The sequence below is a fragment of the Cydia splendana genome, chromosome 17 (assembly GCF_910591565.1).
Source record: "Cydia splendana chromosome 17, ilCydSple1.2, whole genome shotgun sequence".
In the NCBI taxonomy this organism is placed as follows: Eukaryota; Metazoa; Arthropoda; class Insecta; order Lepidoptera; family Tortricidae; genus Cydia; species Cydia splendana.
The window spans coordinates 2,988,742-3,010,463 of NC_085976.1; the positions used below are offsets into that span (position 1 = coordinate 2,988,742).

General features: G+C 38.5%; 2 protein-coding genes across 3 annotated transcripts; one reads left to right on the top strand and one right to left on the bottom strand.

Annotated features, from left to right (window-relative positions):
• On the top strand, positions 1–9,970 carry LOC134798688 (integrator complex subunit 3 homolog). The gene is made up of 5 exons (XM_063771060.1): positions 1–361; positions 547–3,147; positions 4,319–4,444; positions 4,894–5,028; positions 7,608–9,970. The coding sequence occupies exons 1-5, from the start codon at positions 287–289 to the stop codon at positions 7,671–7,673; spliced, it is 3,003 nt and encodes a 1,000-aa protein (XP_063627130.1). The 5' UTR covers positions 1–286; the 3' UTR covers positions 7,674–9,970.
• A 1,691-nt stretch (positions 9,971–11,661) lies between these two features.
• On the bottom strand, positions 11,662–18,130 carry LOC134798721 (stress-induced-phosphoprotein 1-like). 2 transcript variants are annotated; one of them, XM_063771106.1, is made up of 6 exons: positions 18,060–18,130; positions 17,620–17,925; positions 13,401–13,554; positions 12,793–12,893; positions 12,128–12,248; positions 11,662–11,833 (listed from the first exon to the last, which is right to left on the bottom strand). In XM_063771106.1, exons 2-6 carry the CDS (start codon positions 17,863–17,865, stop codon positions 11,736–11,738), a joined length of 720 nt encoding a protein of 239 aa, XP_063627176.1. In that variant the 5' UTR covers positions 17,866–17,925; positions 18,060–18,130; the 3' UTR covers positions 11,662–11,735. The 2 variants fall into 2 exon arrangements, with proteins under 2 accessions (XP_063627176.1, XP_063627175.1); XM_063771105.1 differs by lacking the exon at positions 18,060–18,130 and having other exon boundaries at positions 17,620–18,039.
• Between the last annotated feature and the right edge of the window lie 3,592 nt (positions 18,131–21,722).

Here is a 21,722-nt window from a genome sequence, read left to right on the forward strand (position 1 = left end):
TTTAAGATATTCATAATGACGCAGAACTTAGCATTTTATGTCCAGGTTAAAGCGTGGTTATTGATTTTATGCGTAGAATGGAACGTTATTTCGGTCAAAAGAAGCGATGGCGCACTCTGACGGTACTTTTTGACATGTTCAGGTTTTGTGACATATGCACGCACACATTCATGGCTGTGATTGTATTGCTTGTACTTCATAAATATTTTTCGCCTACGACAGCCATGCAGGAGACATCCTGTGCTAGATTTTTAACTAAATAAGTAGTTATAAAAAAATACAAATTATGGAGCAGGCTAAATCTAGTTCACCTAAACTTTTTATGTGCACCGCTATAGAAAACAAGGATGAAATTGAAGAGGTACTGTCTAGGATTTTGCAGTTTTCCAACAAAGAATCATTTAGTCGGCCATGTACAGCAGTAATTTCCCTTATCGACGATAGTGGCGCTAGTGGTTTTCGAGGCGCGAAAACTTAATTTGGTTGCGTGAGTTAATGTTTTCCTTATATTCTTAGTTATTCATCACGAAATGCGTATGTTTTCAGAGATACGAGAGAGCCTACAACTTCTTCCAATCCCTCGTAGCGGACTGCAGTGAAAAGGAAACACATGATGCACTGAACAATGCGGTTTGCAAAAATCATGAAGAAGTGTCCCTTGGGATGCTGATGTCCATATTGACGGAGCCCCACAACGCTACGAAGTGCTATCGAGATCTAACGCTAGTGACCCGCGACGGACTCACGTGTGTGCTCAACAATCTGTCTAATTTGATTCTGGAAAGGTATTTAAAGTTTCAAGATACTACTCGAAATCAATTACTATGGTTGGTGAAAGAAATGATACGGAATTCCGTTACTGGAATAGATAGCGTTTGCTGGAACATAATGCGATATGCATCAGGGGGTGATATTACCCCAAAGAACATATTCTTAGTAGAATCTATATTGGATATTTACATTGAGAATAGAGCGTGGCTAGACAAATTTCCTGTACTTATTTGTATGGTGGTGTACACATATTTACGATTAATAGAAGACCACAATATTCCACAACTCATGGTCTTGAGGCAGAAAGAAGTGAACTTTGTAATTTCTCTAATAAGAGAAAGATTTGCTGATGTTTTGACGTTGGGACGAGATATGATCCGATTGCTGCAGAATGTGGCTCGCATTCCAGAATTTAATCAACTATGGCAGGACATACTAACAAATCCAAAATCTCTGTGTCCCACTTTTACTCATGTCTTACAAATTCTACAAACAAGGACCTCCAGAAGGTATCTACAGTCCAGGTTAACACCGGACATGGAAAGGAAATTAGTATTTCTTACATCTCAAGTAAGATTTGGTCATCATAAGAGGTATCAGGAGTGGTTTCAAAGACAGTACCTGGCTACGCCAGAATCACAATCATTACGGAGTGACATGATACGATTCATTGTTGGTGTGATACATCCTACAAATGAACTTCTTTGCTCAGACATCATTCCGAGATGGGCTGTAATTGGATGGCTACTAACAACCTGCACGTCTAATGTTGCTGCTTCCAATGCCAAATTAGCTCTATTCTATGATTGGTTATTTTATGATCCAGAAAAGGACAATATCATGAACATAGAACCTGCAATATTAGTAATGCACCACTCTATGAGATCACACCCAGCCGTCACTGCCACTTTATTAGACTTTTTATGTCGAATAATCCCTAACTTCTATCCGCCTTTTGCTGACAAAGTTAAGCAAGGAATATATAGTTCCCTTCAGCAGATCATAGAAAAGAGAGTGCTGCCTAATCTTCAACCATTGTTTGATTCTCCTAAATTAGATAGAGAATTGCGAACAACAGTGAGAGAGACTTTTAAAGAGTTCTGCAGCAATGGTAACGGGGAAGGTGCCTCCGGGGTCCTGGCGGAGAGTAACGAGGAGATGCCTAGAGGTCCGGATGAGCCTGCATTCTCAGATGACGAAGAAGACCCATTGCCAATTATAGCTGAGGACACAGATGACGACGACTTACCTTTGTCTGAAGTACGTGCGCGCGAAAGACCTGAATTAGCTGCTGCTTTGCCTTTGACGCTGCGGCCTTTAGCGGAGACTCTTCTAGACGACCGCTCCGCCGCCGCCGCGACCGCTCTGCTCAACGCTTGCAGCACATCAATGCCAACAGCTACAGCTCTAGCTGATCTATTCACAGCTGCAAGCCAGGAGGCGCCACCGATAAAAATCAGCGCAGACCCTACTCCAGCCGAACTAGAAGTACAAGTTACCACGCCTATTTTCGCCATGTTCAACTTCCTTTCCAAAGGCAGCGAGGGAGGCGAGACTAAACGCAAACTAATACTTGAGACATTCAAAGAGATTCGGGCTCAGAACGCATTTCACGGAGTTGGATACAGTCTTTTGTTTTACTTAAAGGTATGCTTCGAGCGCGACCGGCGCGCCGAACAGGACCTCGGGAAAAGGAGAAACGTGAAGTTCAAGTCAGAAATTTACCGAGATTATTGTAGTTATTTGGAGCTTAAGATTGGCGATAGTTTGGCTGATGATTTTGAGAAATGTCAAGAATGCGACGCTAACGCTCTTGTGTGGTTGATACCAGACGTGTACAGAGAATTTAAAGATCAGGCTCAAAACCACATTAAGTTATTGCATGTGATAGTTTCCACTTTAGACGCTGGGCAATTACAGCGCCTTGTATGTTTAACGTTGCAGAACAATTTGATGATGTTTAAGTCAGATGACATCACGATGATGCTATCGACAAGTTTGGGGTGGGAGACATTTGAACAGTATTGTCTATGGCAACTTTTGACTGCTCACGACATCTCCCTTGAAGATGTTTTGCCAATAATTCCGGAGTTGTCTTACAAGGATCATGCGGAAGCATTGACATCCGTTTTACTAATGTTAAAGCAAGGAAAGCCGAGCGCAGATGTGCTGAGACAGCTATTCTGTAGGGAGGTGCAACAGGAAGACACGTTTGTTGTGTCAACACTGTTGTATTGGTGTCAAGATTACGAAGACAAGGTTGGGGATTTGGTAGCGGTGTTGTTGAGTACGCGATATCCAGGAACAAGCCCCAACAAGAGAAAACGGCCCGGGAAACACAGCATTCCGCCGAATGCCCCTCCTTCTGCTGAACTGGTTAGTATTTTTTTTTTATCGTATTATCATAAACATCATAATAATTACATCCGTAACTCCATAACATCGTGATTCATTAACTGCCAAAGATTTATTGATTGCAGAACAATGGTAGTATAGCCTCCTAAGGCCCAGCCAGACAAATGAAAAATCAAAAATTTGCCACTGAAATTTGAACCTATTGCTAGAAAATTTAACGATACAAAAGAATTACAACTCTGTTCCAATTGAATATGGTTTAAATTTCTTCGACCTGAAGAAGTACTATAGGTAGGACCTTGGGCCTTAGGAGGATAGGGCTTGTGCACAAATCACGCGAGGTTCGATAGGGGGTGGGGGGTCACGAAACAATCACGATAGATCACGTTGGGGGAGGGGGGCATAAGGAAACCTCACGTGTATTTTTCTACAGTGAACGAAACTATGAAAAAAACACCTACCACATGAGTAGATACTTTTTCTCGGTTTCGTTAAACATAAATCTTCACTCTGCACTTCAAAATAGCGAGTCTATTTAACGAAAATAGAAAAATAAACAAGATTTTTTATATACAATACAATTTTTCTTAAAATTAGGTCGAATGAAAAAAAATCAAAAAAATACACGTGAGGTTGTGTGGTGGGAGGGGGGGTTAGCGAAAAACCTCACCAAATATCACCAGGGGGGAGGAGGGGGTCAAAAAGTAGCCGAAAACACCTCGCGTGATTTGTGCACAACCCCATAAAAAAAAATCGCGCCCCAGAGTTTGACACCTGAAGTGGATAGCGCTGTACGACGCCATGTTTAATTGGTCACTGGGTTGTCAATATTCAATTTTTGACAACCAGGGTTACGTGTACGCGAAACTGCGTAGGGGGCGCCACTACCACAATCCATCACAATCGAAGGGTCTACACAAGAAAATTAAAAATTTCGTTATCAAACCTCTCTATCACTCTTGCATATTCGAGCGATAAAGAGGCACATTGTAACTAAATTTCGATTTTCGCGTTTCCAGGTAGGCCCTTTGTAAACAAACCGCCTTGACGCATCAATGTCAAAAAACAGTTTAAGGCGCAGTATGTATAAGTTACTAACTCTATGGTTTACGATAGGCGCTAGTGCTGCACTCTGGCGGCAGAACATTGCAGTAATACCTCCTATTTACATTGTAATATTTTCTGATTCCAGGTGCTTGGACATCTAGAGCAGATGAGAGTGAACTGCGTTGAACAAGATGATATGTCAATTTTTAATATGGAATGTATGCAGAAATCACTGCAGTTAGCTCAGTCGAATAGTAGTGATAGTTTAAGGGTAAGTTTATATCTAAGATTATTATTGTATAAGAAGTACCTCTAGCCGCCCAGACATCAAAACCTGCCAAGACAAATGCCATTTTGATTTGTCAAAATAAAGATTCTAATTAGAATGAAACGGGATAACTTTTTATAGGCCTCTGGGCCACTAGAGTAGCCATACTCGACCTTTTTTTTATTAGGGCCACAAAGACGATTTTGCCTTGTAGCCCCAGGCCGTAAGATGAATTTTCTTAAAGGTGACGTTCGGATGGCAAGGCTATATATACTACAATCGCCCGCGAGCCGCAGTTTGAGTTGGTTGACTATGATGGCTGGGCTACCCCTCTTTGTGTAGGGGATAAGCAAATCGTGGGCCTGAGTTTAACAACCGAAATAGATGGCGCTGTACAACGCCATATGTGTAAATTGTCAAAATGCTAATGTACTTATTTTTTTTTATTCCAGAGACAGTACAGTGATTTATTTCTACTGGCATGGGAAGACGAGTTGCCAATCTCCAGACGCGCTAGGAAGCTAGTCTCCAATTCACTGCCACTAGCACTAAGCACTAGCTTGCATTCTTCCAATGATGATAGTGAGGTAATAACAATTTTTTTTTTAAGAATAACCACCCAGACACCCACCAAGTTATTCCCACTAGTTACCACCAAGCAGTGTTGGGCGCAGTTAACTACTATTTGTAATCTAACTACTTATTACGACTAAAAGTAGTTAACTACAAGTAGTCATAACTACATGTAGTCATAACTACATGTAACCTAACTACAATAATCAGGTTACATAAAGTAGGCGTTAATCTGATTACTGTAACCGAGTAGTTATAACTACTGACTACTTTAATACATCCATGTAAAAATCATTTTGATCTTTCTTGTCCTTGACATAAAGACACTTTCTGTGTGAAACTGTATTATGACTGTAAAATAATTAAACTGTAAAATAAGGACTATTTTTGATTTTGCACCATGTCATAAAAGTCATCATGGATGTGGTTTTATAGGTTAAAGAGTGCCGGTTTTGACTGTTTTGGAATCCAAGATGTCTGCCGTGCACTTTGACATAAAAGTCATCATGGGTGTCGTTTTATAGGTTTTATCTTTTATAATACCACTGGGAAAAATAATTCCCAGTAGTTACCACTAACTCGGTTTGGTCGTAACTACTGGGAATTTTTATTCCCATTAGTTACCACTGGTAACAACTTTGTGGTAGATATTGATACTCACATGTTTTTAGCCGGCAATAGAACTCTAAAAGTTGAGGGGATAGCAAGGATTTAGGTTAATTCCGTACACTGCGGGAAGAAGATAACTGGCGGGAAAAAAATTAAGAAATTAGAACCATATGTAGTTTTATTTTAAGTTCAAATTTCTTGAATAGAATATCTTGAATTATCAACTTCTTCCCGCCGTGTACGGAATTAGGTTTTGGACTTTTCAAGGGGGCACTAGGGGTAAAACTACTTGTTTTCCGTTTCCTTTCCTTCTGCGGTACTTAGGGGAATTTGAGGAAAACGCCATAACTTTAAATATATATTATAGGTTTCATATTTATCTAGTTTCCTCATAGGACATATTAATGTGTTTGGTACAGTCCCCTGCGATAATATATGTTACACAACGAAGGCCGTCTGACAAGATCTTATTCGTAGAGCCATAAGAGCGTGTCACATTTTTGCGACCTTGGAAGAGTAACATATTGCATTGCAGGTGACTGATGTACATTAATGTTCCCAGTGGTATCAACCATAGAGTAATTTACAGGGTTGGGCAGATTAAGCGTCCTAGTTTAAAATAGCCATAAAATTAAAACAAAGCTTCAAATCTGAATATTAAACTTGTTTTTATTTTAAGCATTCTGTATATTTACAAAATTAATTCATTAGCTCAAATCGCTCTCCTTTAACCTGTATAACTTTACGCATTCTACCATAGAATGAGTTGCACGCGGCACGCACTACCTCATCTGTTATATCGTCCCATATGTTGATCAACCGATAATTGAATGAATTTAAATTAATTCCCTGTGTTCTGCCAATCCTGCTGAGCATGTATCCCCATATAGAAAAATCCAACGGATTCAAGTCTAGTGAAGATGCAGGCCATTCTTGCCACGGTATAAATGGTTAATTATTACTCCCCGATCAATGAACAGCAGTGGTAGTTTGCCCCTAGGTGGTATGTCACCCCATACCATGACAGCCGACGCACTTTGAAACCGCTGTACGGCTAATTTGTCTACTGGAATATCCCTCAATGAAGTACCGTAAACGCGATCATTTTGTTGATTGTGGCTATCTTGCAATTGAAACATCTTTTCGTCGGAAAAAATAATTTCATCGCCCTCATGCCAAGCTAGCAAGTCCCTGCATATTTTCACTCTAGCTTTTTACTGGGATTCTGTTAATCCACGTTTTTTTTTATTTTTTGAAGGCCTTCAATCCAAGATCATGACGTAATATACGTCTCATTGATCGTCGGGATATTTTCATATATTTAACGAGTTTACTAGCCCTTTGGGATGGATTTCGCCGAATACGCTAACGAATACTTTTAATTATATTTTTGACACAAACAGATGGTCTTCGGCGACCAGGTTTGGGCCTGATTCTTGAAGATCCTGATTTTTTAAATCGCTTAATGGTCCGAGATATGAAGCTTACATTAATATTCTAAATGTTTTAGCTTCTTAAATATCTCGCACGGTCGGAATTTTTGCTTGCATAAATTTATAACGAGCTGGCGTTTCGCGTCCATGTTGATAACAATATAAAAACAATAGATATCAAGCTGACATCTAGAAATCATAAAGACGCATAAATTCTCGATTAATAAAAAATAATATAGTTAAAAAAAGTTGCGCTATATTTAAGTAAAATGGCAGTACAAAACTAGGACACTTAATATGCCCAACCCTGTATATACTTAAGTAAAAAAAGAATGGTAACTCCATACATCAGTTTTCTTACCAAAACGCGAGTTATTTCCTAGTCGACATCTAGCGTATCTATGGTATCAACTTATTGGTAGTAACAATTGGGCATAACCCTGAAACGCGAATTTGCTAAAATTTGTAAAAACTCACTTGCCATTTCGAGGTTGGTCTAATTTTAAAGATTCCTAGACCTAAATATTAACTGTCAGTTTTGTATGTTACAGGAAGAAGAGATAGTGAAACCCAAACAGGCAAAACGACGGAAGAAGGCTATCTCCGACAGCGATTGACATATCTGGCGTAAAATGGTAACTTAAAACACCAAAGTGCAACTCAACAATACAATAAATATTATGTGTAATAAATATACAGGATTACGTTCGTTACCTTATGTTATCATCCGGGTACAGTTCTAAGAATTGTTACCTTTAGTTTTTTATTAGTTTTGCCTTAAGTAATTGTACATTAAATCCACACTTAATATACTCATGGTTGTTGGAGTTCTTAATGCTGTTGTTAGGCCGGTTTTCGTTTTCAAACATTTGCCAAAAGCGTATTTCTCCTCCTTTAAAATGCAGGTTCCTCCGCCATCTTAACTAGCATTATGATAAATCTGTTTCTATATCCGAGATACTAAAATGATAATGAAGACTAGACTATAGTAGTCTGACAGAGTTCAAATAAGACCACACGTGTATTGTGCAGTTGGGGTATATTTATGGAGACGGAGCCCCATTTGGCGACGCCCATGCCGTTTAGTAGTCCCCTGCACCAATTGAATCTCATTGAAAAAGCCGTGAAAGTACAAATTTTCAAAAACATTTAACACTAATTATCCAAGTTTTCTGATACCTGTTTAGGGTTCCGTACTTCAAAAGGAAAAAACAGAACAAAGTGACAACCAAAACTCATTAATTACTACCTACCACAACTACCACAAGTTCAGAGCCATCGTGAACATTAGGTACTATTACGCATCACTATGCCGACCTACTCGCAACACCGTATTTTCCAGCCGCAACCGCATATATGTGACGTTCCACGGCAAAAGGTACCTTATGGTGGCTGGCGCTTTCGTCGCATAGCGTCGCAATAACATTGGAGCGGTGTTAATAATAGCATAAGCGCCAACCGCCATAAGGTACCTTTACCCGTCGGACGTCACATATGAACGTACCTAAAGACAAAATTCCGAAGCATGTTTGAGAAATAAGTAGTTAAAACGTGAGTCAAGGCAACGCATTTTGAGTACCTGAGCCATGAGTTGAAGAGGCAATATGAAGTAAAGTGGAGCACGCTTTTGAGAAGACTAATCACTGAGGGCCTACCGCGAACACCGAAGTTCGCAATCTTTCTCTGTCACTCTAATTACGCCTTAATTGGAGTAAAAGAGAGAAATATACCCTAACTTCGGTGTTCGCGATAGGCATCCTGCTTTTGACGTGAACAACTTCGTTCCACAATTGTGCCGTCTAGCATATATACGTGCATTCGAAAACCATTCAATTGTAGACCTTGCGTTCATGCAGCAAGGTTCACTTTCCGTTTTCGGTTGCACGTACAGGTTAATGCTTAGTGGCACTATTTCGCTGCTTTTGTGTTCACAGTTCGCCAAAAGTTCAATATTGATATTTTTAAATTATTCCCGATGAATTAAAAAAACATGAAGTTATAGGTATAAGTAATAAATTTATAACGATGCCTGAACTTTGCCCCGTCTTTTACTTAATTTGACTTTAGGAAATCTTATTGCGTGTATCATATCGCTATACCTTTGTAATATCTAACTTACTTATAGGGAGCGTGCATGAACTAGGGGGTAAATGTGCAGTAAACTGTAAACTGCACATTTACGCATAAATGCTTCCGATGTAACCCACAAGATGGCAGAACCTACTATGCACAAGAAAACGTATGAGAACGGTAGATGGTAGCACTTGCTTTGGCAATGTACTTGTTTCTGTTTCCGATTCAGGCCACAAGATGGCAGACCCTTTGCTTTGTGGTCAAAAGTTTAATAACCTCAATAAGTGCTGATTAATGTGGGTACAGGCGCCCAACCAGAATATAGTTTAACAAAGCAAGGTACTTCAAATTTAAAAGACGCTTGGAAGCAGGTTTCTTAATGCAAAAGGTTACGAATATACTCAACGTTTATTAGGCCGACTGTACCTATTAAATATTGAACTAAAGGCCAGAACACACCGGGTGCGGATCTATATATATTGTAGTATACAGATACGTATAAGAGACGGCACACCGCTTGCGTGACTTGTGCGTGCATAATTTTTGCGCACGCGCACGTTCTACGCACACAGCCGCAGCCGGTGTGAACACTGAACAGGCATTTAGGCTGAATGTAAACACAAAAGCATAAAAACATTTGTATTGTAAATTCTAGCACATCCGAGTAGTCATTATGTGTAAAGTTAAATATTGTTGTACAGATTTTCTATTCCCGTATTAGTGTTGGAGTTATTTTAAGTGTAAGGGTATGAGACCAAGAATTTTATTCAAAGGATATATTGTATTATCGCAATTTTCGAATTACATTTTACACTAGGATCAATAAAGTATTTCCCCTCAATTTGTTAATTTTATTTTCTTTCGTACATAAAATGTTCATATTCCAAATAGATACATATTATTTATATTTATTGGAAACATTTTTTTAATAATCGTAGCAAATTCTACAATATAAAACAAAATAGTCGAACTAAGTCCCAGTTGCACCCAGAGCCCGTAAAGTATTTTTTCTGAGGTGTAATTTTTTTACCTCTTCAGTTATTTTAGGAATATTATAAAAGAATGCTAAGACACATATAAAGTAGTGCAAAATATTGTGGCCACAAAATTGTATGGCTTAGATTATTAGAACACGATAGGGTTGTCACAGACTTGTACGCAACTGCCCAATAATTACAAACATTTCAAATAAGACACGCTAGCCCTGTAAGTAGTACCGTACTAACAATATATGCAGCTCGGGTGCGCGCGAAGGATTATTCACTAGGTACATCTGTAACTAATATAAGGGACCGTACACCAATACTTCTGCTTCTGACATACGGCTACAATATTTTGCACTTCTACTTTACTAATTTAACCCTTCTCCAGGCATAGTACGATTTATCGACCACATACGCGCCAATAGAATTTCAACCTTAGCCATCCGAATTAAGGTTCAAATTAGATTTGACTTTCAGGAAATACGACTTGTCTTCAAATGAATCATCAAAGCTTGATTCATTGGAATATATTTGGGGGTTTTCGGAAATCCTTATAGATTGGTGCGGCCTTGAAAAGGGTTACGTAATCATTTGCGTATGGTCCTAGTTTTAGGTGCCGTAAAACCATCCAACTATATCCAGAAATTCCCAACTATGGTCCAAAAATGGACTCTAACATCTCGTTCAGGTGTGACTATTATTTGAATTATGTAGTTCTAAGGCAAATTATTTCTATAAATGGAAGAAAAAACTGAAATAAACCAAAAAGAACATCAATGGTATGGATACATAATTGGAACATAGTTGGGTGTTTTTGAAGTACTTATACTAAAATGGGTCAAAAAATAGTTCAGTTGGGAGTAACTAACTTGTGAAATTAATCAAATTTAGTGTCTGATATGAATATTCCTTGACATGAATTGTAAGATGAATAATTTTCGAAATATTGTAACTCTCATAAGTTTGGAAGCATTCACTTTATGTATCACCCATCAACAGAAAATGTGATCTGAAATTCCAGATGAAACTTGGATAAAATAAAGTAAATCTAAAACGAATTTACAAAGTTTTTACTTGTATTGTTACCCCAAACCATTAAAAAAAAATTATGTGTATAAAAATCGATGAAAAATTGGTATTGGGCGATTGCCTCTGCCCTCAAAAGGAAAGCCGTTTCGAGGAAATATACTTACCTACGCAGTGAAGCCAAATAAGTGTGTAAGAATCACTCATGCAGACAGAGTTATACGCTTATAAGGCACGGGTAAATAAACAGCCTCAAAATTTTGCTTCATATGCAACTCTAGTTTTATATATTACATAAGTCTTGTTTGAGTGTAAGGCGCATCCTACATGGGCCGAAATTAAGCATCGGAATCTCACAGAATAAATTCAGATATTGTCTATGACACCTGTATTTGATCTTTCTATGCAAAAAGGCAGGTGCTAGACAATATTCGAGTTAATTAAGTGATCATAATAGATTCCGGTGCTTAATTTCAGCTTGTGTGCTTAGAGTTGGGAATGGTACGCAGAGAAGTTACAAATATGGTCAAATTGGGTCTATTAACAGCCTATCTATAGGGACAATCCAAAATTATTGAAACAAAACTTAACCCTGGACTAGAGCTTGCCCTGCTTGTATCTGTGTCTTGCCTGAGCCTTGCTGTATTTCTTCTTTTCCGTTGGAGTCTCTTTCTCTTTCGAATCGTCATTAACACCTGAAAACAAAAACAAAATTAACCCAACGGACGCGTTCGGTTGCAGTGTGATATCAACCTTAGTGCATTTCTATAAGGTTTACAATGGCGCGTTGTATATAGATTTTTTGTCAGCAAATGTTTAAATATTTTCAAAATGGCAGAGCCATGAGACTTGCGAGGTCAGTAGCTCACAGAAACCCTAGTCTGTTTTTAACTACGAAATACTGTCCATAGAATGAAATGCACATTTTTTTTTCTTTATACTTCATAGTTTAAAAAAAAAGGAGATTTTTTTTATAAAAGCTCATTTACCTAAGTCCTCTGGCGGTTGAAGTGATTTACCAGGACTGCTGCCCATCATGGTCGCAGCTTTGCCCGCCATCCACCCAATCCCAGACAGGGCCATTGAAAACGCTACCATGCTAAATGGATTCTGTGGAAATAATAATATTGTACTTTACAGTAGGTGATGGTCGCTTTAAAAAAAAATAGTTTATTGTGGATGTCTACGTCACGTAATTATTGTTCCAATAATAAGGGCGTCCGCTAGCTGGCGTGGGTGAGCGGGTTTACGAAAAATAGTATGAGCAACGCTAACTGGTGCGGACTCGTGAGATGGATTTTACCTACTATGGCACCTGCGTGCGTGCGCCCGCTCCGTGCAACCGCGCCAGCTAGCCGACGCCCTTAAGAAGCAGGCTGCAGTCCGTGAAATAATTGTGCATAAATATGATCTAAACATCATTTGTTTTTTAGGTGGTCCAAGGTGATCCAACTAATAAATATAATGATGGTATAAAATCTTATGAGTTTACTATTATGATACAGAGAATTAGGAGCTCAACTATAATGACAGGATGATAATGATGGACATTGGAACCCCAAGGTTATAATTTTCATTTTATGCCTCTATAAATTAAACATTATCCTATCCATAGTTGAATCTCATAAATACCAATGAAATGGCTAATACTTACCGATAAAGTCGGGGTCTTGGTTAAACTATAGTCAAGTATAACAATAACAATACCAAATATAAGGCCAACACATGAGCAAATCCACATGATATTTTGACTATCTGTAAAAGAATAAAAAAGTAAATAAAAATATTATGAGTATGGCATTCAAAGAACCAGATTCTAAATTCATAATTGACTATATACTTCTGCTGCTTATTGTACTAGTATTGTATTAAAGAACATAGGCCATTGCCAAAGCAGTGATATATATCTACCACATGTCCCAAAATTCAACGATAAGCTGGCACCAGAAGATGGACCTGCTCATGACTACTCGAGGAAAAAAAGAAAAAAAATCTCATTTTATTATGGAATTACAAAAAAAAATTAAAGACGACACCCCTTGTGGTATTTTCAACGACCATGTCTACAATTTTTCAATTATTATTTTTTTTATTTTTATTTTTTATTTTTCCTGGAGTAGTCATGTCATGAGCATGTCCATCTTCTGGTGCCAGCTTATCGTTGAATTTTGGGACACATATAAGCTCAATGTGGGTAAGACCTGAATATAACATTTTTAGTTGGGAAGATCGTCATAAAGCAAAACAATTTTCACTACCAACCTCTATATTTCTTTTTCTGTGTTTCACTTATGTTCTTAATGGATTCCATCAACTTGGTGTTGTGTGGGTCCATCTGGAGAGCCCTGGTGTATGATATGAGGGCCTCATCGTACAACTCACTGGCCGCTTCCACTTCAGCTCGACGGAAATATCCCTATATTGTAGAGAAAACAATTAAATATAAAATATTCACATGAGAATTCATTTTTATAGGATAATTTCCTTTAAACTAGCTGCAATGGACTATTTTCTGGTCCTATATAAATATTAAAAGAGTTTATTTTGGATAAATGAAGTGTGTTGCTTTTATAAGCATACTTGAAAGTTCATAGCTTGCATATTAAATTTATAGGAATTTATTCATTCATTACTTATTTAACACCACCATAACTATTAGTCTTTTTTAATATTCTTTTAATCATCTTTAGAATAATATAGCTTATATCCTTCATTATACTTCAAGATAATAAATAATAGAAATCAACAAAAATCCCCTACTTACTTCTTCCTTTAGTATTTTAATTCATGTAACATAATATGATATTGTTATATAATGTTGTTAAATTACAGGACGGCATTAATTTGCATAGATTTAGGTAATCTGAGCCGTTATCTAATGAGCCTCTTAATTGTTATAGTCATGGCGCCCGTTGCCATTTTTAATTGCTTATTTAATTGCACTGTACTTGAGACTTCAGGGGTGAAATTATGCGAGATTGTTTTGCTTCTGTTGGGGGAATATAATTAGTTTTATACGGCCTTGCGAAATTTAACTGCTATGACTGACATATGATTGTCAAGCATGAAAATATATTTTTACACACTATTAATAACAGTATCTACTAGATGGTGGTGATTTCGTGAAGTTATAGTTCTAGTGCGTTGTGTAAATCTAAACTATACCTGCCGTCTCACAAAACAACTAAGAGTACATCTGTACACGAGGCCGGGCAGGCCCTGCCTCAAAGAATCCCGCAGCAAGCAAACAAACGATAAGTACCACACCGCGAAAGCCTTCCGGTGGCCAGGAGCAGAGCGTCGTATTAATTTACTTATTACTAGATTTTTTATATCTCTTATATTATTGTAAGTTTTACATTAAGTTTACTTAAAATCCTGTATATGTAAAATTCTACATTTGTTGTTATATATGCCTACTTTAAGTCAACCGGCCGTTTCGACAAATTTCCAGTGCCATTTATGTCTCAAATCATTTCAAAGTTCCCGCGGTCTCAATATCCATTTTTCCAAAACGCACAGAAACTGTTTATCACAAAATGCTGCTACAGCTTCGAATTTTTCGACCCCGCCGCTCTCTAATGACGCCCCGTCCCCGTCTCGTCCGAATCTGCATCTCTACCTTAGTTACCTCAAAAATAGCTTTCCAGTTGCAAAAAGAATTCCTCGCGGTGCTAGGATATGCGTTGCCACACGCCTGTCCTATTTAATTGACCAATGCGTGACGGTTAACGACATGGATACATGGAGCAATCTCCTTACCTTTGTGTACAACACTCTGCATGTCACCTCTGAGGACAAACAGCTATCCCTAACTCAAAAAATCAAAAATAACTGTGTTAAGCCTTTAGAATTGCCATTCGACAAAACAGCACGAGTAGGTTACAAGCTTTCTGCCTTCAACCTAGCAAAAACAGTAGAAAATAAGATTACGGACGGAGACTTGAAAGGCGCCGCTCGTATTTTGTTTTCTAGTGACGTTTTATCACCAGATTCTACCGAAACCCTGTCAGCCTTGCGGTCAAAGCATCCCTCAGCCTCTACTGCTCCGTTTTTCTTGGATCCACCAACTGCGATCGAAGAATGCCTCCAAATCGAAGATTAGGATATAGTCGACGCAATTTTCAATTTCAAAACCGGCTCAGCGGGAGGTCTCGACGGAATCTCACCACAACACCTTAAAGATCTTATAGCGCACTGTGTTGGCGATGCCGGCAGAAAACTCATTACATCTTTAACCAACATGATAAATCTTATGTTGAGTGGCCGTGTACATGCAGATATTGTCCCCATTCTCTACGGAGCCAATTTAATTGCTCTAACGAAAAAGGACGGTGGCGTGAGACCAATCGCAGTTGGATCGACGTTTAGACGTTTGGCATCTAAAATCTCTGTTCGACACATTATTTCAAAATTACAGCATAGGTTTGAACCAGTCCAACTTGGTTGTGGTACAAAAGGTGGTTGCGAGGCGGCTGTTCACGCGCTTCGCACATACCTCAGCAACGACCAATGCCAAGTTGTATTAAAGATTGACATAAAAAACGCATTTAACTCTGTGAATAGAGACACCCTGCTGTCGGAAATCAGGAATAACACCCCAGAGCTTTATAATTACCTTCTTCATTGCTACGCTGATCCTTCCAAATTAATGTACCGCAGTCATGAAATTTCTTCAGAGGTTGGATGCCAGCAGGGGGATCCCTTGGGGCCAGCTATTTTTTGTTTAGCAATCAACCCCATCATTCAAAATTTATCTTCTGATTTTAATGTCTGGTACTTGGACGATGGAACCTTAGGAGGCAAGTTGGAAACAGTCCTTTCGGATCTCTCCGTCCTCAAGTCCAAGTTCGAGTCCATAGGTCTAGATCTGAACTGTAATAAATGTGAACTTTACATTCACGATGCGTTTCTAAACCATTCGGACGTAACAGAGAAATTCAATGCTTTAACACCTAATGTTACCACTGTCACGAGAGATTCCCTTAGCCTACTGGGGACTCCAATTTTTGACAATTATTTTTCAACTTTTATCAGTAACTCCGTTTCTAAATTTCAAAATTACGCCGACCGTCTTCTAGAAATAAGCCCCCATTCAGCCCTCACCATTCTTAAATTTTGCCTTTTTGTTCCAAAGTTAATGTATGTGCTTCGCTGCAGTCCTTTCTGGAAACATCAAAATTTGCTCCTACCTATAGACATCATGGTCCAGACTACCTTAGAGCGTATTCTCAATTTAAAGCTATCCGATCAATCGTGGTCGCAAGCATCGCTACCTGTTCGATATGGCGGGCTGGGGTTGCGCAGAATTTCTAGCGTATCACTGCCGGCATTTCTATCGTCTGTCCACAGCTCTGCTGATCTTGTAGGAAAAATCCTAAGGGTTTTACCCACAAACTATGAGGTCACAGGCTTGGACGATGCTAGAAATGCCTGGCTGTCTGCCTGCCCGGGACAAGACCCTCCATATAATCTAAAATCACAGAGGAGCTGGGATGACGCCTTATCGAAATTAACTTATACCACATGTTTAGATAACAGCGAAGGAGCTGAACGCGCCCGTTTGATCGCAGTTGGGTGTAGGGAGGCTGGCCACTGGCTCAACGCATATCCCTCGCCCAATACTGGCACTCATTTAGATGGAAACACCCTCCGTGTGGCAGTTGGGCTGCGCCTGGGGGTTCCAATCTGTGCACCGCATAAATGCCACTGTGGGAGTGATGTGGACCAGCTGGGGCGTCATGGTCTGTCTTGCCAGCGAAGCGCGGGGCGATTGTCACGTCACGCCGCGCTCAATGACATTATCCGTCGGTCTCTTGTCACCGTCAACGTGCCAGCGATACTCGAGCCGACCGGTATGGCCCGGGACGATGGCAAGAGACCGGATGGTATGTCGCTGATTCCGTGGAGGATGGGACGAGTGTTAGTGTGGGACGCGACCTGTGTGGACACACTGGCACCGTCTCACCTTCACGGTACCACAAAGAAAGCGGGTGCCGCTGCCGACGCTGCCGAGTTCCTCAAAAGGCGTAAATACGGGGGTCTCGACGATAATTACAAATTTATCCCTTTCGGTGTCGAGACCCTCGGTCCGTGGGGATCGGGAGCTCAGAGTCTTTTTACAGATTTGTCGAAACGGCTTGTTGAGGTCTCTGGGGACAAAAGAGCTGGCAGCTTCCTCGCTCAACGCATAAGCGTTGCGATCCAGCGAGGAAATGCTGCCAGCATTCTTGGCACTATGCCCCAGGGGCCCTCTCTAGATATAGATTTTTAGGTTTTTTTTTTTTTTTAGGTTTAGTTTTAGTTTTGTAGGTAGTTCTATATTTTTTTAGGTATTAGTTTTAGTTTTGTAGGTAGTTTTAATTTTAGGTTACTTTTTATTCTAAGTTTGTTATTAATATTGTAAACAGATTTAAAATTAGATTAATTTAATATGTTGTTATTATAAATTATTATACAGTAATAGTCTAATTAGTCTTACCTTGGCCCACTGAGGCTGTAACCTAACCGTCTCATTTGCATCTTGCAACGATAAGTAATGCTGGTCTAGTTTCAAGAACGCGAATGACCGGTTACTGTACAAGACATAATTGTTCGGATCCATCTTAATAGCCTGCGTGTAATGCAGTACCGCTTCAATAAATTTTCCATCTTTAACACATTCATTTCCCTTGTTTTTTAGGTCCTCTACACTGGGGCTCTGCGCACCTTTCTTTGATTCTTCCATCACTTGCAAATTAGCCGAAATTCAGACTCTTGGCATACTCTTAAATACACGAATTGTGGACTGTAATGTTAAGAAAATGAAACGTAATCCTATAATTCAAAATTCAATAAAAATTAAGGAAAAACGTAACTATCATCTAATTAAATATTGTAATAAATACAATGATAACCGTGATAAGACCTTTTCATTTTTACCTATATTGGGGTACGTTCCAAAACGAGAATGATGTAGTTTGACATTTACTTTATTTCCTACACGAATTTAGTTTGTTATTGACAGCGTTTTACACAAAAATAAAACGCTAATTAAATAACTTACCATATTCGAAACCTAAGAATAATATTGAGAATGGCAACATTGTGTTGTCGGTCGTATTGTCCTTTTCTAGCATATACGTCCCTCTCTCTCTCACACATTCCCACCACAGAGCAGTTGGTTTTGACAGGTGTTTGACAGTTACCGCCAAAACAAATTTCCAAGTCATTGTCTCAAAATTATACATATTTACACCAGGCAGGATTAAAACTTTAGGTTTCGAATATGGTAAGTTATTTAATTAGCGTTTTATTTTTGTGTAAAACGCTGTCATTAAACAACTGTACCGATATTCGAAACCTAAGAATAATATTGAGACGTGTTTGTTATCGCCTGGTGGTGGGAAGACGCCAAGCCAGTGTGATTATACATGTACTTATTATGTATATGTAATATTATTATATTACGAGTGTTTAATTAATTATGTAGTACACCCTTTATTTTAACACCTGTGAGGAGAGAGGTATTATGTAAAGCATACAATTTGACATACCATTATATTATGTTACTAACTTTACATTTCATATACGTACTTAATGTACTTATAAATGTTCAAAGAGAAAAAATGAGTCACCACAATGGTGCTATACTTAATTATATGTATGTGAAAACTAGGTAAAAGAAGATGAGATAAGTCAGTCTACTCTTCAAGGAGCATACAACATCTGTGATAAGGAGTGATGTAATTCAAGTATGAAAAGAATAAAATCATAAAGTACTCGAGTAGTTTTTATTTATAACTCCCAATTATTAACAAATTTGATAATAATTATCTAGTAAAGTAAGCAGTTGCAGGAATATAACAAGGACAAGACCTTTCTTATTTCCAGAATCCCTCGGGCTTAAGTAGACGAATATTTTAAATATTCGTTATAATTCACTATCACTACCCACAAAGTTAATATTGGGTACCTACTTACTAAAATGTCATAGGGAATTACTGAATTCCTTTAATGACTGTGAGTCAGTGTGAGCTATATACTTGGTTATAGCTATAAAATGCATTTAATCCTTTGTACGCTTTACTAACGCGAACGCGAGCTAATGTACCTAAACAAACCTTACTTAAAATTGTGAAGGTTACTTTGAGAGCTTAAGCCATAACATAACACTCATGTGGGCACGCCTAGTTATGACGCTTTTTGGTGCTCTTGGCGTTCAAATGGTTAATATAGAAATGCCACAGAATCTTATCAATTATATTTGTAAAGGTGCAGGCTCATTCTGCTTATTTTCATGTTTAGCTATCATCAAGTGACCTTAATTGTACTCATTAATTTCTATATATGCAGTAAGAGTAGTTTACCTTATCTGGTGCCTACTAGTAGGCATAAGCTTGATTGGTTCTGAACGCTAAAGTGGTTTAATTTATGTAAACCATTCATAGCATTGCTTAATTCTGAATATTCAGTTTCCTCTTTCCAGTGTGTAAATTATTAAGAATAAGGTACTTAATTCGAAACCTTAGCTCATCGCATATGTGTTTTTAACCAAAATGCAAATTTGTGTGTTTATTTAGTGATCATACATTATTTGCAATAACTGTGCGGACCATGGGGTCCCCGACCTTTTGCCGGGCACCCGTGGGCCCAAAGCCAACAGCGCAGAGGCTCTTTAAGAGGGACCTATTTCATCCAATGCTAGAGTCAACACTTTGTCGAATCTATTTGATATTTATGTATACTTATCCTCCTTATGAACTAAGGATAATTGTAACTTTTTGATATCAAATATACGCCGAATTGTCAATTATTTTATATTTGGAAATACATATAATATTACTGGATTTGGACCAGTGTGCTTTTGAATACTATATCTCTGGCCTACTATATAGGCTAGTCTATTAGCATCCCGCCTCCTGGAAGGCAGTTTACAGACTTTTTAGATATATATTCACAGTAGCGCTAAGTGTGTGGACCTAGTTTTCCGACACTTGACTGCATGAGATTATAGTGAACATTTTTTCAGGTCTCGGGCAAGAAGGGTACCTAGATAGGTTGAGGTCCTTAACTTGTGGATTTGGTAAGAGCAAGACACAGGCGGGGTGTAAATTAATTAATCCACCATGTTTCAAGAGATTCATGTGCATTGATGCCTTCAGGTTACGCTGTACAGACAGACTAACACTTTGGCAGAGTTTTGCCAACATATAATAAATGACTGCATTTGTTTGGGTGTACATGTTCCACACCAAAGACATATTTATATCCATTTTTGAAAGTTTAGCGTTTCAAAATAGCTTCGCCTTTTCGCAAGGCGTGCTCCTGTTTCTCTATTTTATTGTGCAAGCGAACAGTATCACAATGCTATAATTTTGTATAAATTGAGAACTAGAGGGTCATGCCCTAGGCGTGACCGCCCAGAAGTTGTGCTAGAACCTTTCGTGCAAACCATTCAGTCACTGTTTTTAAAAACCTTTTGTAGTGGGTACATTCCACGTTCTTAAATTTGTTAAACGTGTAGTATCAAACTATGACAAGTCATGATAAGTGAATTAAGTGGTAACAGTATCTGGTCCGTGCATAGAAGCACTTGCCCTTGAGGTTGGGGCATGGGTAGTTTATAATAAACTTAATCCGTGCATGGGAGCACTTACGATACAGGTGGTTTAAAACTTCCAGGGTCACAATACAGACATAAGGGTGTAAAATACATAATTCATAAACGCCCGTTAGGCCAGTTTTGTATATTTTATTTCAAACATGCTTGTGCAGTACCGCCAGCACATAATAATTTCCCATACCATGGCAGTCAGGGATATAATAATTAAATAGGTAGGTAACCTTGGTCATATCGTGTACATAGGTAGGTACTCGTAAACATGTTAACTGAAAGACTAGTGCTCTCGAGGCAAACATAATTTATGCAACTGTGAGCTGCTCTTACGTTGGGATCATATGTATTTATTTCTAGTCTGCCTTAGCAGGCCTAGACTTCAAAGGTTTTTAGATATTCATAGGGCCGTTAAACGGACCTTTTGTACACCTTGAGCAGGCTGTTTGTTTCACACTATGAGTAATATATATTGTAAACATAGCTTATTTCAGAATGGAATCGTAAGCTCTGTCGTGTCGTGAGCTTACCGAGCCTGATTTAATTATAGTCCACAGATTATCTGGACCTTATCAATATTCTGCCTGGGCTTATAGTCGAAATTCAGCGACTACATTTTTTTGTATTATCTATGCCGCCCAAGTTATGAGGCTTAGCGTCTCCAGACCACAATTTTATTTATATATTAGGTTGCAAAGATTTTATCATCTTTAAAATAAAAATGAGTCGAGATAGGCCTGGAATCTTAGGTTATTTTTTTACCTTTTATGATTTTAGAAATGTTATTGTAAATAGTAAGTAGTTTTCACTTTTACCACAGTTAATTAGCCCAATTTTGGGTTTAGCCAACAGGGTGTTCGGGACCCTTAGAATAGATTGGTAAACAGAAATGAAAACTCTAATAACGAAGCCTTGCCTATTTCGACAGATTTTTACCCAAAACATTATTTTAAACCCTTTTTACTTTCTCTAAGAGGAGATATTTACAA

Excerpts from the sequence above, each read along its gene's own strand:
- LOC134798688 (XM_063771060.1), top strand. The coding sequence starts at position 287 with ATGGAGCAGGCTAAATCTAGTTCACCTAAACTTTTTATGTGCACCGCT. Across the intron at positions 4,445-4,893 it reads ATAGTAGTGATAGTTTAAGG|AGACAGTACAGTGATTTATT; the intron begins GTAAGTTTATAT and ends TTTTTATTCCAG. Across the intron at positions 5,029-7,607 it reads CTTCCAATGATGATAGTGAG|GAAGAAGAGATAGTGAAACC; the intron begins GTAATAACAATT and ends TGTATGTTACAG.
- LOC134798721 (XM_063771106.1), bottom strand. The coding sequence starts at position 17,865 with ATGGAAGAATCAAAGAAAGGTGCGCAGAGCCCCAGTGTAGAGGACCTA. Across the intron at positions 12,894-13,400 it reads ACAGAAAAAGAAATATAGAG|ATAGTCAAAATATCATGTGG; the intron begins GTTGGTAGTGAA and ends ATTCTTTTACAG. Across the intron at positions 11,834-12,127 it reads TCAACCGCCAGAGGACTTAG|GTGTTAATGACGATTCGAAA; the intron begins GTAAATGAGCTT and ends TTTTGTTTTCAG.